Source organism: Malurus melanocephalus, unplaced genomic scaffold, assembly GCF_030028575.1.
Source record: "Malurus melanocephalus ecotype Western Australia unplaced genomic scaffold, MMel_1.1 scaffold_134, whole genome shotgun sequence".
Taxonomy (NCBI): domain Eukaryota; kingdom Metazoa; phylum Chordata; class Aves; order Passeriformes; family Maluridae; genus Malurus; species Malurus melanocephalus.
In genome coordinates, this window is record NW_026623366.1 from 728,946 (window position 1) to 748,744 (window position 19,799).

Below are 19,799 nucleotides of genomic sequence, written 5' to 3' on the forward strand. Positions count from 1 at the left end.
CCATTTGAAAAGCAGCTCACCTCCCAGGACCATACCAGCTTGACAGCACTTCCTCAAGCGACATGCTGGGCAGTTCTTCCTACGGATTTTATCGACTATGCAGTCATTTCTTCCAGCACATAAATAGTTGTGCTGCCCTGCAGGCAAGAGAAAAACAGGATGAATACTATGTTTTCTAACATGACAAAATTACTTCTGTGTATAAATGTTCCAAAAATAAGAAGACTAAAAAAAGTATATTTGAACCATTAAAGGACTCCTTCATTTAAAGCRAAATTTTGGCTAACTGTGTTACTATTTGAATATAATGTTTTATTTGCCCTCTTTAAGAGTGAAACTCCCCATCTATGAAATTCCMAAATAACTGGCAAGGTAGCATGAACTGCTTAAATTATTGCACTAACAATAGTTCTTAAGTAAACCAAGCTGAAGGACAGACTAATTATTTCCTTAAAACTTGTTTTTCTCCGACTTATTTATCCTGTTTTCAAAGAAATTAAGTAAATTTTGCATGGATTGATGTGGACTTTCTGACAGAAACCAATGAAGAAGTTGGGACAGTGCAAAAAAAAAAGTCCTTTAAGCAGAGTGGAGAAGCAGTTTTATACTAAACTTGCTGAAATACAAGCTTACCAGGTGCAACCAACACAGCCAAAAAGGACAAATAGAAGGAGGCTGTAACTTAATGATTTAGGCTAGTTTAGTTTATTGTTTAATTCTGAATRACATTGTTAGAAAGAGCCTGTCATTATTGTATTGAAATAGAATACTTTCAATGAAATCAGCTKTCAGCAAAGAAAAAGATTAAATTGAATATTGTGGATGTGGACATCCAAATATAATAGAAATCAGCACCAAAACTTCTAAATTTTCATTGATTCCTAGATCTAGAAAAGAGTTCATGCTGAACAATGTGAAACAATGCATTTATTTCTGTGCTGCCATTTTAAAAGATAAATAATTTTCTTCTTAACCATAACTTTAAAAACAACGTGTTTGGTTTTAGTAAAAAAACTCCCAATTGTCCGAAATGCATTTTCATAACAATTCATTTTTTTTTCAAGAAAACTGTTTTCTTAGGTAAACAAAAACAGCTGCCTCACACATTTGCCTGGCAACAAAAAAAAAAGTCCTTAGTAATGCTTTAAATCAGAAGAAAGTCTCATTTACTTTTCCCCACTAATTCTAAACCTCAACTCCTTCTTACAGGAAATGTTAGCAAAAGTGTACGAATGAATTAAAAACTGTCTTGCTATTGGCAACAGACCAGTAAGCAAAACACTTATTTCAAACAATTCTTCCTTGCGACTATTGGCAGTTTTCCTTCACCTTYCTTTGCCTTTATAAATGACAAAAAGCATTCAGTCTTTTGATAAGCAACAACCATTTTAAAACTCCATTACTTTCATTAAAATCCATGACAATTATCTCGTCTCTGTGGAATACTACTGCTTTAATGCACAGCTAATTCACGAAGGAATGCTTAAGTATAGTCAAAGTTTTRTTTGTTCTTATGCTGTTTTGGAGGTTTTCTTTGGTCCTCTAAAAGGGGATCTCTTCTGGATGTGTTTTCCAGGGAATCTGTTCAATCTACATGAGAYGGTCTGAATCCACATAAACCTCGTCCATTGCAAGACAAAAAAATGGATTCTGTATTTCAAGTATGGCAGCAAAAAGTCACCAGCAGCTCACATTGTCACAGGAGCATTCAGACTTGTACTTTCCTCCCATAACAACATAGAAAAATGCTGAGCTACCAAAGCCAATGCCATATTGTGAAATATTATTCTCCAAGCATTCAATGAATAGTCTTTCTACAATCTAGAACTATGTCCATATTCAGGATTCACTCTTGAGATCGGGGTGTGATTTGTGTCCTCAACATCCAAGTGCATGCCCTAACTACTAAAGGGGGCTAAGGACTATTGGCTGGAACAGGAAACTATCTGGAAAAACAAAAATTATTTGCTTGATTTACAGTGACACATATTTAAATAGCCCATATTATTTACATAATAGTATTCAAATATTGTTTATCTAAGATAAGGAATTACAGATCAAATTGCAAAATTTTAAATTTGYAAGTACATGTTTAAGTTTAGAAACTCTTAGGAACCTCTTCATAATTTAGGGGTTAACAGTAGATCCAACTTCCACTTCAATTTAAAATTCATGAGTTGCTTCATCATCACATTACAACCCACAAACTGCTTATTATAAATCTGAGAAACATTTTTCACATTTACAAAAAAAATCATAATTGAATTATGAGAAATASACTTCCATGTTCCTATGTTCTGAAATTTCAGTTTAGACTGGATTRAAGAATCTCTCTGCCCAGTGTGTATCAGGCCAAAAATGAAATTTGTTACYAGAATTTGGGTTTTGATCTTCAGAAACTGAGTATTATTTCATTCTCATTTGTTTCATACATTTTATTTCAATGATAACCAATGACCTAATCTTTATTATGTCTTCACCTAGTTTGTTTCTTTCACAAAGCCTCCATGATACTAGTATTAAGGAAAAAAAAAAAAAAAAGGAAGAAGCAAGAAGCCAACCCAACCCACCCAGGGGATTATCGTGAAAAAATNGTGAAAAAATCTCAGGCACTTCTTGATGCTTAAGGTATACAACTTCCTTGTTTTCAAGACTATTAAGAAACCACAGTCACACCCTGCACCTGACTTGTACCTTCACGTGAGTTTTTCATTCCACTCATCTTTACTCCACCTCTCCCGAACACCTTCTATCCCAACGTGCACTCCACTCATTCTGATTCAGTTGCAACTTATTTGGAAAACATGTAAGGTTCAATTATTTGGTATTTTTCAGTTTCATCTGTAAAGAATTTTTTTTATTATCACAGCCATCTGAGTGGATCTCATATCAATAGATAAATCTGAGTGAATGTTCACATCTGAAATCACTTCTACCATGTGCAAAGCTGGGTTCTGACATTATGGGTTATGTCTGGTTGCTTCACATAAACATTTTAGGGGCAGCTGCCCTCTGAAGGAGAGATTGCATAGGAAATGACCAACACATGCCATATTTGCTTAATTTCAAAGTTATAGGACAATATTTAGTTAGATGAAGATGTTTGGAAGGTTTTCCTGGGRTGCTAAAATATTTATTTGAAAAGATATTTGCTACAGCTCAGTCTCTAGGATCATTTAAATTTGAACTATCTTCAACACATGAGCATTGCAGTTACACTAAATCCATTTACTAATGAAGCATTCAAAACTCTCTGWWAAGATAAAATTACCATTCCATTAGYAGCTTGATATTCAGTATCTTTTCTATGACTATTGTCATTATAACCAGGAAAACAAAGAACAGGCAAACCAAACACTCAGAAAAAAAAGCCACAATAATAGTAGTATAGTCTCTAGAGMACAATTTTGAAAGTAAATGTTGGTATTTGCATTTCTTACAAAAATATGAACCTGGGAACTTGCTGGCAACTGCCACTCAGAAAGCTTCACCTGATGTTAAGTTTCTATGCATATTTACTTTTCACTGCTTTTTGAAAGTGCACATTAAGGGTCACTCTCAAGGTATTAGCTCATGACCAGTTTGATTGAGAAAACAGAGATGATTTCATCTCACTTAAATATTCTTATAGGATAGTATTTTTCTTAACTTCCATCAAAATCCATTAGTGCAGCAAAGCTTCAAGTTCCAATATAAGCAGTATTTTAAGTCCTGTAAAGACTACTGCTATACTGGCATGTGTTTAATCCAAACAGTGCTAGAAGTAGCACCTACAACATCGTTACAAACTGCACTATTAACTTAGTTCACTGACATGCTGCAAATCATTTACAATCACTCAAGTAAACTTAYGAGTTGCCGAGACTTTGCAGACATMCAAAATATGGAAATCATAAAGCTTTATCTGCATGTGGGGTATCAGATACAGCAGTTATTTGGACAAGTGAATCTGTGCTGAACTGCAGCCACCCTGCACAGAAGTGAAGAACTTGTTTGCAAACTCTCATTCTCTTCCAAAGAAGAGAACTATCTCAATTTTTTTTTTCTCCCTCCCAAATGTGATTCTGCCTCCTGTATATTGCTTAACTRCTAATGTTTTTGTATAAAACCATCAGCGTCTGAAGGACTGTTCTTTGCTGAACACATCATGGTATTTTGTTTAGTTTAGTTTTAGTTTTCTGTCTAAAGCCTGTAGATATCTATTGCATCTATTTTACATCYATTGTAAATTATTTTACTCCCAAAKGTCTCCCAATGTTSACTTTTTTCTTCCTGAAGCCTAGCCTCAAGGTTTTGCGCAATAATGCAGGGTGTTTTACCTCTTACAGACTTTTTAAAAAGCACCAATTAAATCAATAGGTTAAAAAAAGAGAAAATCCAACACCATCACAATGGAATTGCAGAAAGCTGACAATAAACATGGATTTAAAATTTCAAAAATGGAAAATAAGTTCACCTGTACACCTAAACCAAACATAATGGTGCAGACGTAGCTTTGGAGTAAAAATCTGATTTCTGGAAGCTAAGACAATAGAATTGGTGAGTCCTTAGCTTGTGGAACACCTGACTTGTCAGAACAAATACAGGGTAATCCTTACCCGAAATATGCTCTGATAAGACATATCTTCCACAGCTAGGCAAGCAGTCTAGTGTAGGTCATCCCTTGTAAAATGTGAAGTACAACTATATGCTTTAGCCCAGATCTAAATGTAACACTCTTCTATTTACAGTTTCAATGTGTGAAACAGCAAATGTGAGTTGAATTTACCTCTCAGTCTGCGGTTTTATGGGATTTGGTCTTAGAGAAATAGGAATCTATACTACACAATCTTCATGTGTCTAACATACCATTATATGCTATTAGTCTCCAAGATTCCACCCACCTCAAATAAAGTTGTTGAGGTTTTTCTTAATTTAATATCAGTTTTATTTCTGTGTTAACATTTTCTCTAAAAATAAAAAAAAGTCCCTGAAGTGAGACTTCTGACTCTAATTATGTACCCAAAACCCACATCACCCCCCATGGACTTTACCATGCACAATCTTTTGATAAAGATTTACATTTCCCTCTTTGSCCACTGAAGTAAAATTCTCATTTCTAATTCTTAAGTAGGTGTCGTGACTTCTGCTCTGTAGCCTATACTGATATAAAGAAACACCTTACCTTCACAGCAAAGAGTTAAGGATTTAATGGACCAAAGAGGACACAGACTGGAAAGCAGAGGAATTTGAAAATGRAATTTAACTGAAATAATGTGGAATTTCTTTCTTCATAGTTATATATTTCATAGTGAAAGCAGTAAAAATGATGGTTYATAACATCCTTGACTGACTCTTTCMTCCTYTTGTATAYTGATYTCAAAATCTTCCTGCCTTTTGCTGTGAATCCTGCAATGCCATTGTCTTTTTCYTTCTAAAATAACTTCTCCAAAGAGCAACTCCCAAAGATAGAATGCTTTTTTAATGATATCTACAAAACAGAAAATGTAGCTATCTTGTTTTCACTTATTTCCAGATCAGAGTAAAAAATTACAATCCTGTTTTTGAATCTTTCTACATTTTCCTGTCTGTTCCATGATTTCCAACAAATAAAAGAAAAGAAACAAAAAAAAACCCCACAGAAAAACAGCATGAAACAAGATTAAGTTGTAACTCATGGAGACTATCATGAAATGCAAAATTAGGAATACTGCTTCATACTGATTTTCWGTTGGTTTGCCTAGACTGCTTACCACTGCAACACCTTGAAATGTATAAAGTCTTGGAGTTCTAAAGATGGGAACTGACAACCGTAAACATTTTCCACAGCTAATACCTTTCAGGAGGATATGGTAGCTTCTACAAGTCAGTGTTTCCAGTTCATTTTATGGCATTACATCACAATTGTTCCTTGGTCATCATTTTYAGGTAATTAATTACATCAATGATATAAATATGTAAAATGATGGAAAGGTCAATATTTTTGTCAAAAGGGGGTCTATTTCTTACACATACAAAACATGGGATTTGGACACAAAATCTACTTTTAAAACACACCAACTATTTAAGAGCTATACAGAACTAAAGTACTAGTTGTTCTTCTTTTGATCCCTGAGTGTTATATCCTTCTATCAAGAAAAGAATCTTTATATTTGCATTTCAGTCATCCTATTTCTCTGGAATTATCATAGCACATTGCTGTAATATTTTTTTCATATACATTTTCTTTATAYTCCTTGACTTGTCCTACAATYGAACTGGGGATAGGGYCATTCACTGTATGAGCAGTAAAGGYAGAAAAACCCAGAAACATTAGTAGTATAAAAAGTAATGTACAAAAAACCAAGATATTGCTGCCTGTTGATTGAACACCTTAGATTAATTTGATTCTATTTGATTAATTAGTTTCTAAAGCGAACACATCCATCAAAACACTACTAGTAGTACATCATGAACACTGTGCAACGGACACACGGTTTAAAGTGATTGACACTATCAAATCTGAATCTACTTTGAGCAGAGAACAGTTTTACTACAAATACTTACACTTTATGAACTTATAAAATTTACAAATATTCTAAGACTTAAAATAAGTATGAATTTTATATGTAAAACAAYATAATATCTGTAATATCTTTAATGAAGCAATATGAAATGAGTATTTTATATGCTTATTGTATTTCTTTTATATACCACAGAACTATATTAGCTACCTTGGTGATGGGYAGGATTCATATTGCCAAATGCACACAATGTATGTGCTCACCTGACACTCCTTTTCAATCAGTGCTGAGAAACAGTTACTGTCAGAATACTACTATTTTCATCACAAGTACGTATTAGAAATAAGTCAGCGAATTTTCTTCCTAAAATTTATCTCTCTCCATTCACTGTAAAATGAACTTAAGCTGAGCAGTTCAGTTTACTCACACTGTGCACACGGGAAGTTAGATCACAGTATTAGCAAGCCTGAGCAGTCACTTGCTGGTGCTCTTTAAAGAGCAGTTTTACACTACCTGAAATAGCTTCTAACCCACCTGAAAAGACGTTTAAGATAATACATGACATTGTTTCTAAAATGCTACATAAATGTTAAACCAAAAATTTTAGTAACTGACATTCCTGCAGCTGATTATATTCTAAGCCRTGTCTTTTAGGAAAACAGTAGTCAGTCACAATTAGAGCAGTAGGATGCCCAGCATTAGCAAAAGAGCCAAGGTACCAAACAAATGACACCTCAGCTCACTTCACTGTTGTGCCTCATAGAAATCAGTTCATCAAACTGCTGTTTGTCCAATGACTGGACAACAAATGCTTTCAAGTCAGAAGTAGGATGAACATACACAATTATGTATCAATGCAGATTTTCTTTTTTTGTTTCATGCTGCAAATTCTTTGAACTCACAAAAGTGACATTTTCCATTTGTATTTTAGGCTCCTCAATAAAGCAATTTTGTACATTCGAAATCTGAAAATACACTTCGCTTACTGTACTTTAACACATTTTGGCCATGTGCAAAATGAAAGAACTTCAGTAATATCAAATCTGTAATACTAAGTGAAAARCATTTTTATTTCTCAACGTGTCTCTCAATTTTTATTTCTCAATGCCCATGCATTGTATGCTTTTTGTGTTTGCATGTTTTTTACTTCATGAAAATTTCATCACTATCAGGTTTACAATACCCACTGTACCAAATTCTGATCCCAAGATTCAGACTAGAAAGTTGGATCAAAAATTCAATTGAGAACTCCCTTCAGAGTTAGGAGAAAAAAAGAACTTTAAATGGCCGCTTCACCGATWTTACAGCKGAAAGSGTCTCTACAGTATTGCATTTCTCTSTGTTTTCAAAAAGGATTTTCTACTAGTGATTGGCATMTTTTTAAATACTAGGCATTTTATAWTCTTTAGGTATGGAAAAGCACAACTGTTTAGACCAGCAATTTTTCTTATGCATAGTATTTCACTACATACATAGTGAATTACACTGTCATCACGAAACTGCCTATCACAACACTGATAACATCAAATAAACTTCATCAAGAAGTTTGGTTGAAGTCATGACCAACCTTCTTACTGTGTAGGTGTAGCTCATCATCWATTACTCCATGGAACCTCTCCGTATACAGAGAGTGAAACCTTTCAGGGAAATCCTACTTTCTGCCAGTTTACCAAATTCAGGTCTCAGAGAGAAGAAAAGTTCATACTTGGTCAGTTAAATGTTATCTGCTACACATGCTTGAGCATGTTCTCTGATGCCATTGTCTGCACAGTTGCTACCCTGACCTTAAAGCACGTATCAAAACTACACAAATGTTAAACAATCATTTGATCAAGTTTGTAATATGTTCCCAGGTATTTAAACAAGCCAAGAGTCAGTTTCTGACTGATCTGCTGTAATATCATGTATTCATGTTGGTGTCAAACTCTTTGGGTTTGGGCAACTGCTTTTCCTTAGATATCAATAATATAAACAAAGTGTATATATAAATACAGAACAAAAATATCAAGAGACACTTTATTATAGGAAAAACAGGACTTTTCAGGATTTTGGTAATTTAGAATTTTCATTAGTAAAACTACTGCAAAGGACAYACTTTCAGCAAGATGGCAAAAATGCAGGCTACCAAGATATGCTGTGTTAGCAACAGTGTAACTCCAGAATCCCAACTCTTAATACTGGGTTCCTGCTCAGGGACAGATATTTGACCATGGTGTTCAAAAAGCATTTTTATCATATTTGTCCTGCATGATTTTACATGAAGGAATCTTTATAAGACATCACTAATAACCATTTGGAAATTTAGTCCTAGAAAAGTAAAAGTTAATTTCTTGATCTTCATTCTCCTAATGCCTTGTTGAAATATTGTCCTCTACTTTTTGTTCTCATGAATGAGATATATTGGTAGAACTTAAACAATGCCTAATCATCAACAGCAAATTACTTTGCAAATACAGTAGTTCTACATATTTGAAAGTATTTAGAATATTATTTATAATTTTTTAAAATTTCTATCTCCAAAATGCTCATCACTCTCACCTCACTGACAGGACTGGAACAACCCCATCAGTACAATGAATCCAATGTTGTCCTCATTTCTTTACTGAATATAAACAGCAGTAACTTTCAAGGTTTTCAGAATACTCAAAGGAGATCTTTAAAGCATTTTTAAAAAGCCTTATAATTTCTTCATACATTAAGTGAACTACAGAGTAGTAGTTATTTGTAAGGGTCCAATAGAAAATGKACAACCTCTAAATGCACACAAATGTTTCATTTGAAAAAAACAACCCWATGTCTTTGTCCCTTTTCTCCTCCTCACTTGCAGYACTTTTTTATGCATCTGCTATACCACAGACTCCCAAGGGAAGGACTTGCATTTCTATTTAACCTTCTTTTGCTTAACTTCAAGATTTTGCCTAGAGAAAAATATGTTCATTCATATTAACACCAACCTTTTCTTTGCACATATAGCCACATATGGGAAACCAAGAACCCAAAAGACAGAAAGTATCTACAAAATCATATATATTTGAGAATTCAGTGCCAAGAAACATTCTAAGTAATCTCTGTCATCCTCACACAACTCTCACCCCTCGTTAAGTTGTATGTGTATGTACTAGTTACATTCAAATGTATGATTCAATCATAATCAGTATATCCAGYTCTAAGTGATTGTTGAGTCTGAGTATTATAAATAAGCTCTGTCTTTATTTCAGAAAGATTAGATATGGAAAAAACTGAGTTTTCTGGATAATGTAAGAGTTCATTTTATTTAAATGGAAGGATTTAACCACTAAAGCATTGCTTTCACACCAGGAACAGTAAAATAAATGGTGCATGAATAGAACCATTTCTGTGGGAAAAAAAAGACGAAAATTGCATAGGCTGATTTCAAATAGCAAATGCATTTCAGATTACAGAAATATCTAAAACAGAAAATAGACATTTTTCAACAAATGTAGTATTACTATATTAAGTACTTTTTAATCTATATAAAAAACTCATTATTTAAAAAAATCTCAAGATAGAGAAAATCCATGAAMTAGCAAAATCCAGTTATTTCAAATCATGTTTTAATTTCTCATAAAGATCAGTACTGTATGGAAATTATATGAAAAATAGTTTTCACAAGGAATTTTTACTCACAAAATTTAACATCTTATTTGCATGAATTATTATTAAAAAACTCAYATGCCTGTAGAATGACTAAAAATTTAAAAAGATTATTAAAGTCTTTACACTCGGAGAAATGATGCAAAGGGACATTTCATGGAAGAAACATGTCTCAAATTTATACAATTGCCAGTGTGAATTTTAAACACTATCTTCTATTGCATTTAAAATACAAATACTGTTTCTTCTTACAGAGGAGCAATTTTCCACCATTATTTCTGGTAGGAAGTTTTTTAAAAAATATATTAAGTCCAAATAAAATCRAGTATCTCCTAATAAATAATTATTTCAATGCTGATAATTATATAGTATGCTGCAATGAAAGTAAATCTTTCAGTCCATCTCTAAGGAACCCCCTGTAGTCTTGCACTTTCTACCCAAAACCAGGTAACTGCATTTGTCCATTTTGCCAATGCCCACACTGCTCATGCCTGTCAATGCCTCCCATCAGACTCAATAGCCTGTATGTTTTCTGATTACAGTCAAGTTTCTGATGCAGTTGTACATTCCTTGAAAATCCTCACTAAAAATCCCAAATATACATCCTCACCAGACTCTCAGTCAGTGGAATCACTTAAAAATTGAAATTAAAAAGTTGCTCTGTCAAACCTAAGATTTTCGTTTATGTAGCTGCATTGACTTCTCATTCATGTCTATATAAAGTCTGTATTCTTAACCTGGTAAGACTCTGCAAACAGACTTCAAATAATCTGTGAAAAACACCTTTAAGATGTACTTTGTATCAAATTATATTTCTTCTTAACATTTTTCATTAAAGTACTTCTGCTGATCAGTAATAAGATGTTTTTGAGCAGGTTCACCTACTGCAAACTGATACTAAAAAAAGAGATGAAGTCTAAAAYTGACAGAATCTAATTCAAACAGAAAATTACAACATTATTATATAGGYAAAAAGTAAAAATAAAATTTATCTTAAAATACAGAACTCATAAGTAACACTACATGCWGTATTAAAACTTCAGCTCCTGGACTTTTGTTTTAAAAAATATTTGGCTGATTTAGCAAAACATAGCAAAAAAATGTGAAGCCAAACCGAGAGTCCATCTAGCAGAGTCAGTGAAACTTAAACATATTCTTGCAAGAGACCTAAAAGCCATGCAGCCCAACAAGAATGTTTCTAGTAGCTTTCTCATGAAAACCACTGAATATATTAGCCAAAATGTGGCCCTGGCTCAAAAGTTCACCTAAGCYACCAAGTCCACTTTGCAAATATTTAATGCAAAATAAAGCAAGAACATGAGCATACGCTTAAAGTAGAAAGTAATGGCACAATGAAATTAAAAAAAAAAAAACCAACTAATTATATTGTTTTGCTAAGCTTTTACTTTTCCAATGTTCCCCATTTCATCTGGGGAGACATATACACTATAAAGCTGAAAAAACTATGTATCACAAGAAAATACTTAATGCAGGTTTTTTTTTTTATTTTAAAGAATCCTATCTATTTGAACAATGGTTTTGTTAAATATACAGAATAAAAATTTGAATATCCTAGTTCTGACAGGATCAGATAAAAACCAAAAAGGAAGGAAAAGCTTAAAAAGTAGAAGGATTTGTTTAACTGCTTTATCTGTTGAACTACATAGAACAGTCTGCTCTTGTATTCATAAATAAAATCTCAGTGGACAAGGCATATAATGTAATAAAAAAAATAAAATAAACATAGGTATTGCTACTGTTTCATTTAACCTACAGGTTGACTGTGCAATTAAATGACTATTTGGAACAAAAACACATTTATTGTTATTATGACTTGTAATAGTTCAGTGAAATTTTAAATACTTCCATAACTCCCAGGAAGCCAAAATTCTGCATCTTGAAAGCAAGAAAAATTCCAAGATTTCAAAAACAAAACAAAGACAAAATAAATTCTTGTCTGCCTATCATTAGCTCATACCTACAGTATTTTCCTTTGAACACSATTTACACTTTTAAAACCAAATTTTGTAATACACAGAATTTTTATTTAATTCAGCCTCCCTACCTGGAAAGACTAACTGATAAATAGTAAACAATAAATAGCCAAAAAGTAAAGTAAAACAAATAATTCTAGAAAAATCAGTTAAGGAAGAACTTTTTCAATATCCACTGTAATATTCAAACAGAGTAGACTAAACAAATTTACTATAGATATAATACTTATAAGGATAAGCAACAAATAAACAGTACATCCTAGCAGTGTCTAGAAGACGTATTTCAGATAATTAGGAACAATGGCATCATATAGTACCTTCCATTGCCCTTTTAAAGAACACTTTACAACTTCCACAGGTAAGTACTCCATAGTGGCAACCTGAAGCCTCATCACCGCAGATGAGACAAATCTTCTGGGGTAGAGATTCAAAACTGAACTGAGAACTTTGGCTGGTTTCCGTATCTGGCCTTCAAAAGAAAAAGAATTAAAAGAAATGAATGACCTAGCTTTGCACAGTTAACTACTTACCTGTATTAATGAGTTTTATATTTAAAACCTCATTTTAAAATTTGTAATCAAGATACAAAAAGACAGGAAAAAACTAAAGTATGCTTGCCTTTCTGCTTAATGGTTTGTCTCTGCTGTGGTAGTACAGGAAAGCCGTGCAAAAAAAAAAAAAAGCAGAGTGATATTTTAATCCCTTTAGCTAAAAAGGTACAATCCTTTGCTAAAATGTTCATCTTCCTCAGATCAGCAACTCTTGTGAGTGGAGTCATAGTGATGTTTATCTCTTTCTGGTACAGAGACAGAATCAGATAGATGTCAACTGAATTTCAAAGGCCTCTTTCATATGGGAAAAAAGTAAATTTCATTTCAACTAGAAAAATCTTTAATAATATGTTTACCACCCCCCACTCACCTACAGCATTAGCAGTAGCTAAGTCTTATGGGGGTATCAAGGATAATTCCAATTTCTCTCCAAGAAAAGGCAGACTAATCCAGGTAACCTCTGTATTTACAAAAAGAGAGGACTTTCGTTGAAACTCTAACATTGCATGCATGGTGTTAGCATCTATTTCTAGGTAATGCACATCCCGCCATGAGCGTACTCCAACTCATTCTAGAAAACCAACATTCAAGTGTTCGTTTTCTTTTTTTGCGTGAAATCAGCTGCTTTTGGTGTTTTGTTTGGGGTTCTGTTTCTGGGTTGTTTTTTTGTTTTTTTTTTTTTTTTTTTTTTTTTTTCAAACGGGAATAGTATTTTGGGAAATAATAAAGTATTGATGAATACGGTCTCGCTGTCAAGTGAGGGCAATCCAGAGAAGCTGCACGCCCTCCCCTGGAGCCGGGCATTGGCTCGGACATGGGGTGTCCCTGAAGTCCCGCTGCGATAACAAACCAGCATCTCCCGGAGCGTCATCGTGGCCAGAGCCGCGAGGTGCCAGCTGCGGGCTGCCACTGCTGCTCTCACACCGCCCCGGGACACCGCAGCGTGCTCAGGCAGCGCAGGGAATGGAAACGGGGCTGCAGGCACTGCCTAAAAGCCCAAAAAGGCCGAGAGAAACTTCGCCCGTCCTTTTCTCGCCACCCCCTTTATTTCCCCCGGAGCGGCCACCGCGCGGCACGGCTGCCCCTCCGCAGGACGAGGAGGAGGCGCGGAGCTCCCCCGCCGCGCAGCGCGACCCCCGGCCCGTCCCTCAGCGAGCGCCCGGCCCCGCGCCCCCCGCCTTACCGCGAGTAGCCGAGGTAGGGCGGGCACAGCTGGGGCAGGCCCTCCTTGAGCACGGCGGCCGGGAAGCCGAGCGGCTGCTGCCCGTTGAGCCCCAGGGCCGGGTACAGCCCCGGCGGCGCGGCCGAGGTGGAGGGCAGGCTGTCGGGTGGCGCCGCCGGCCCGTAGGCGCCGGACAGCAGGGTGGGCTCCGCCTTGTAGAGGACGCACTCCAGCGAGGGCTCCTGCCCGGCCCGCGGAGCCGGCGGGTAGTCGTGGCAGCCCGCCGCGGGGGTGGCCCTKCCGCCCGGGTAGCGAGCGGCGAGGCCGAGACCTTCCTCCTTGATCTTCAGGACGGGCTGGATGTCGCCGTAGGYGAAGGGCCCGTCCTTGGCGTCGGGCGGCGGGAAGCCGTAGGGCGACAGCTCCGTGGCGGGGGGCGAGCAGCGCGGCACCGCGCCGCTCTCGTACTCCGCCCCGTCCAGCAGCTGCCGCGTGCGCGAGGCCAGGAAGGCCGAGTTGAGCGGCAGCAGCGGCACGTGCAGGTATTCCTGCCCCGGCTCCTCCGCCCGGGACCCGCCGGGCAGCGCCCCGACGCCGGGGACATCGCCCTTAGGGGCTGCGGTGGCACCCTCCGCGCCGCCCCCCGGCCCCGCCGGCCGCGGCTTAGCRTTGGGGGCCAGGGCGTCGCCGGGCGGCCAGAGCGCGGGAGGCTGCGGCGGGGGCTGTGAGGGGCCCGGCGCCCCCGGGGCGGCTTCGCCCGCCTTCTGCGAGGTGCCGCTGCTCATCGGGCCGTCGGGCGCCTCCTCCGCCTCGAAGAAGGACCAGGGCGCCGCGCCCACGGTGGAGCTGGCATGAGCCGCAGGCGCCAGGAAGGTGTCCAGGACGGTGTCCAGGGAGTCCTTGACCGAGAGGGAGCCGCTCCCTGGCTGGTAGGAGAGGGAGTCCCGGCCCACCTCCTGCCCCAGATGCTGCTGCTGCGGCTCTTCCTCCTCCTCCCCTTCCTCCTCCTCCTCTTCGTCCTCCTCCTCGTCGCTGCTCTTGGGGTAAAGCAGCCCGTCCAGGGAGATGTCGATGGGCTCCGCTGGCCCGCGGAAGGGATCTCGACCGGGCTGACCCTGCAGCAGGACCGCCCCGTCTGTGGCAGGCGGAGGCGCTCGGGGCTCCTTGGCTTTCACCTCGGTCATGCTGGCCTGGGCCAGCGATGGACGCCGGCAAGTCTCCGGCCCGGGGAGCGGTCGGGCAGCGACAGAGTGCTGGCAGCTGGGCAGCTCTTCACATCCTGGACGTGCCCGCTGCGGCGGTGGCGAGGGTCCTGCTCACATGGTGCTGCTCTCGGAGGGACGGCTCAGCCCCGGCCCCCGCTKCCTGGAGGGGAAAAACGACGAGAGCGTGTTTGGGAGGCGAGCAGGAAAGCAGGATGCCTGCCAGGCTCCGACGAGGTGGACACCCTGAGTCGGTGCTCAGCTCGTCCCCCGTCTGTTTCCCACCGGCCGGGCGGGCTGGCCGCCGGCTCCACGCCCCCTCGCCCGTCCCTCCCTCCCCGCCCCTCTTCGCCGCCABCCCCGTCCCTTACCGAGGGTCTGCGCTGCGGACGCTGGCTCGCCCCTCCCGGTCCCACCGCTCCGCGCTGCCTCTGGGAACCGCGGCTCTTCCAGCGGCTCCTCCTCCGATCCGCCTGCCCCCTCCCGTATCTGTCTGAGCTCGCATCCCGTTCCCTTCGCGTGCGGCGCCCTATGCCTTAGGTCAGCGCTTTCTGGCTTCTGATCATCTCCCTGTCTTCACGGTCCTTTCTCCCGCGTCTTGTGCCGGTACTTCGTCCTCTTACTTCACCGTCCCAAGAAGTGCAGTTCCGGATTGAGCAGAGATTACAAACCTCTGATTAGGTCGCTGGTTTGGAAAGCCGAGAGCAAGACAAACTKTACTTATTTTCAGTAATGGCTTCCTTTTGTCTGTTTTTCATCGTCCCCTTCAGATGTTAAGTGTAGTTTTTGTGATTAACCTCTGTTCCAACACCCCTCCTGATAGAAGATCCATTTTACACTAGCAAGGAAACCAAGGCAATGTAAAGCTCCTTACATGACATTACAGGACTTCAAAGTATCCTCAATACCAAGAGGCATAATATCTTTTCTGCAAAAGATTTGGAAAGCAGGAKAGTCATTGCTTCTAAATGTTAATTACTTTGTCAGGAAATTGAGAAGACGTTTAAAAAGGACTGACTGGCCTGCCTGCATATAGCAGRTTGCAATTCAGCCCAGGTTAGTTCTGACCAAGAAGCTGTCACCAGCTAATTGCTGTCTGGCATTYTGTGTAAGATAGTGGCTTTGTGGCAGGGCCCATTCAGCTCAATAAGACAGCTACTAATTGGAGGGAAAAAAAAAACCAACCCCAAAAGCAACACAAGCCTTAGTATGATTTTCATTATATGGAAATCTCTGAAAAGTCACTTGTATTGAAAGATACAAAGAATAAATTGGCATAGGRGTGGTCCTGACTTTAAGTAGAATGAGTATATTTTTGATAAATAGAGAAAAGTATGCAGTAAAATGCTTGATTATACCCTGTAGGTCTAATATACTTTTCTGAAAAAGAATAATTTTTTTTCAAGAAAACCTGTGATCACCACAAAATAGTTTCTTTTATTATTTTACTTGCAAAACATCTTCAGGCTGAAAAGGACAACTTCTCAGAGAGAGGAACATAAACGTTTGAAATTATTTCAGTGCTCTGAAAGCTAGCATCTGAAATCATGTAAGGCAAGTTTATATAAGCAGTGGCTTCACACAGATTTTATTCGATGTGGTCTGTGTTTTCTACATTATTCTTGTCAAAATTCTGCTGGCTTATAGTCTGCTTTGGAACTCTCCTCTTTATTCCTTTAAGAATAAACAGAAGAAATTTTTTTTTTTCAGTATTCAAAAGAATTGTGGCAATATGTTAATAACTAGTATTTTAAAACAGATTTTTGCGGGGACATTTCTATATACATTTAGGAGGYTCAACAGAATGATGCACTTTCAAGTACAATTGTTGAGTATAGAAATATTTCTTGAACAGCAGTGTTTCACTCTGTTGATAATGTAGGGGAAAGAACTGTTTGGCCAGCAAGTACCAGGAGCTGAAGATGTTTTCACAAAACCTGTCAGTRGAACCAATGTTAAAATAATTATTTAAAGATGCTCTCTGGTTCTATTACGACATGATATTAAAACAAATAATTGAAGTGCTTCAATGACTACTGAGTTTCTCTTTTTCATGCTGCAGTATTTCTCCCTTCTCCCAAACCTGCCTTTTCTCAGGAGAGAGAAGTTCATATCCAGCACTGTTCTTCTCCATGCTCAGTTTGGTTTTCTCCTTATGTTTGCATGCTTAGTCAACTGGCTTGTCATGCCTTTTTATTGGCGCTGCCTTGCTTTCTCATTTCCACTTCCCCATATGCACTCAGCATTCATGGCTTCTGTCTTTACAAAAATGTGCTCCAAAGGCATGTTTCCTTACAGTGATGTTCCTCCTTCCTGCTGCTTTCTGGACTAGGAGAGGTAAAGAGTCACAGATGGCCTGGACAGAGGGTCCTGAAAGGAAAGTAGCTCTGAGTAGTTTCCACTCACTGCTGTTCATGACTTGTCTGTTAAAATTCTACACTAACAAGGCCATGCAACTATAAACACCTGCATATTTAGCAGAAATACAAATGTTTATGGTTTACATTTTTTTTCTAAATGTTAGCAATTAAATATTGTCCAGGTTTTCTGATATAAAAGTTCCAAAAAGCAAACATTATGAATGCACTTGTGAACAGACCTATTCTGAATCAAAAAGTAAAACGTTTGAATTTTTTATTTTTAAATTCAATCAGAAAGTGAAAATGTATCTGAGAACTCAAATAAGTTGTGTCTATTTTCTTGCTTTGTTCAAGAACCGTGGATGAGTAAAAGCTTCATTTAATTTCACATTTGTCTTGCTTTTCAGCACAATTCCTGTATAAAATGTCAACAAGAATAGCAATAGAGCTGTACTGAGAGCTCTTACTGTACTGCTCTAGATATATATTTAATTTTTAAGTAATTTCTGTGCATTTGTTTGACCATTCAGACATTCAAGTGTACCCTTTTAAGCAGTAAAAATTTTTGATTGGCCCTTTGAAATATTTATAATGGCTTTGGTTTAAATAAAAAGACAATGTTATGTGAGAAACAAGACATACACAGTCTCCTCAAACAGTAGAAGTGTCAAAATTACAAACATTTTCTATGATGACCTTTTYTATAAAAAATACTGAAGCATGGCCTGAACGTGAACAAGATCTAAGTTCCTTTTCTCAGACTAAAGTGTTCCATTTTGTGTCAAGATTGCTCCATATAAACAGTTCATGAGCAAGTGTTAAAATCTGGGAAAGGACAGATTGGTTGCAATGAATTAATGTCTTAGTCCATACAGATCTTTTTTATTATGACCACAACATTSTTCTCCACAGTCTATTGGAGAATAGAACTTAGAAGTTAAAACTACTGTTTTACCTTTTTTTCACAGTTAATCAGTGACTCACCATTTTGTACTAGCATTGTTTAGGATAAAGTACAATTGAAAATCTGATCCACTTCTTATAAACAGAGAGGAGGAAAGACTGCTTCAAACGGCTTATGAGCTCATGGTCAAAACTAAAAAGCAATTTACATGAGGAGAGGCTTTGAGATGTTTGTTTTTATCACAGAAATAGCATCTTTATTTTTAAAAAATYGATCTTTGTAACTGAATGAAATGCCCCACATTTCAGCATGTAGTGTAAAGAATATAGACATAGTACTTTTATGCAAATAACAGCACATTCTCGTCATGTTACAGTTTTTGGAGATATGTCTTTCCCTGGTTTCATCCCTATTCTGTAAAAATTTAGACTCCCAGTTACCAGGCTGAACTTCACTTAAATTAGGATGCCAGATGGCATTAAATATGCACTTCTCAGAGATCATGATTTTGAAGTAGCAGCTAAGTCCTGGAAGCACTCAGCATCAGGAATATGATTTGATGGTAACTGTTCGCATCTGAATCTGATGATTAGGCTTCTATAGTCAGGTAAGAGTACCAGATATCAGTAGGGACCATTTTCTGGACCTCTTCAGAGACACTTTATATCTTATKAAAGATATAAAGGACTTCTTTGATCTGAAGCACTCAAAGAGCCATGACTTTTTGGCAGTGCAGTGTTGATGCCTAAATGAAGAGATATGAATAGCATCCTAAATCCTTAAAATGCAGTATCAATGTGCTCTAGTACATTGTTTAAAATCATAGTTTCAGAAACTGCACTGTAAGCATACTTTCCTCTAAGCAAGGGCATGTCACACTGTAATTAATCTCTGAGGTCTGTTATCAGGTGTTAAGCCTGTTAGTTTAAGCCAAACCATCAGTTTTACTAAAAGCTATCAAAACTATTGGCTTACTGAATGCAAAGGTGTATTGAAACATATTGTAAGTGTAAAAGGGCTTGGCAAACAGCAAGGGATGTGGCAAAGAAGGCAGGCAATAGAGCCATAAAAGGAGATGAGGGAAAGGAAGCTAATCACAGTGCATGTCACATTATTTCTTGCTCTCAGGTGCTAAAGTTCCCACAGGGATAATAGCAATATGGGAGATGTAGTGGGCTGTGAGACAGTTTTATCTTTATAAATTGTCCAAAGGGAGGAAACAGATGGGTGTTGAGTTACAGTCACAAAAGTGATAGCTATTTCTGCTAYGGCAGTCATATATTTTATTTATTGTTCTTTGTGTGTTTATGTTTTGGCCAATGCTCACTGAAATGCAGAATATAATACACTTGTAGCTGAGCAAATAAGCAGGAGCATGAGGAGTGAGAGAAAAAAAAAAAAAAAAAAAAAAAAAAGGAAAAGAAGCTTTCTGGTTTTATTCCCTACAGAGGATGTCATTGTTTGTTGGATGACATCCTCAAAAACTTTCTGAAATATTTTGTCAATGAATGCATCACCTTGAGGTGGTA

At 38.2% G+C, this 19,799-nt stretch overlaps 1 protein-coding gene across 1 annotated transcript in view; it reads right to left on the reverse strand.

The window, feature by feature from the left end:
* PGR (progesterone receptor) overlaps positions 1–15,284 on the reverse strand; it is a 32,854-nt gene extending 17,570 nt beyond the window's left edge. Inside the window, exons 1-3 of the mRNA XM_057370810.1 lie at positions 13,826–15,284; positions 12,409–12,560; positions 21–137 (exon numbers count right to left, since the gene is read on the reverse strand). Coding sequence (XP_057226793.1) covers positions 21–137; positions 12,409–12,560; positions 13,826–14,988 — 1,432 coding nt within the window. The 5' untranslated portion in view covers positions 14,989–15,284. The remainder of the gene's footprint in view (positions 1–20; positions 138–12,408; positions 12,561–13,825) is intronic.
* Positions 15,285–19,799: the final 4,515 nt, after the last annotated feature.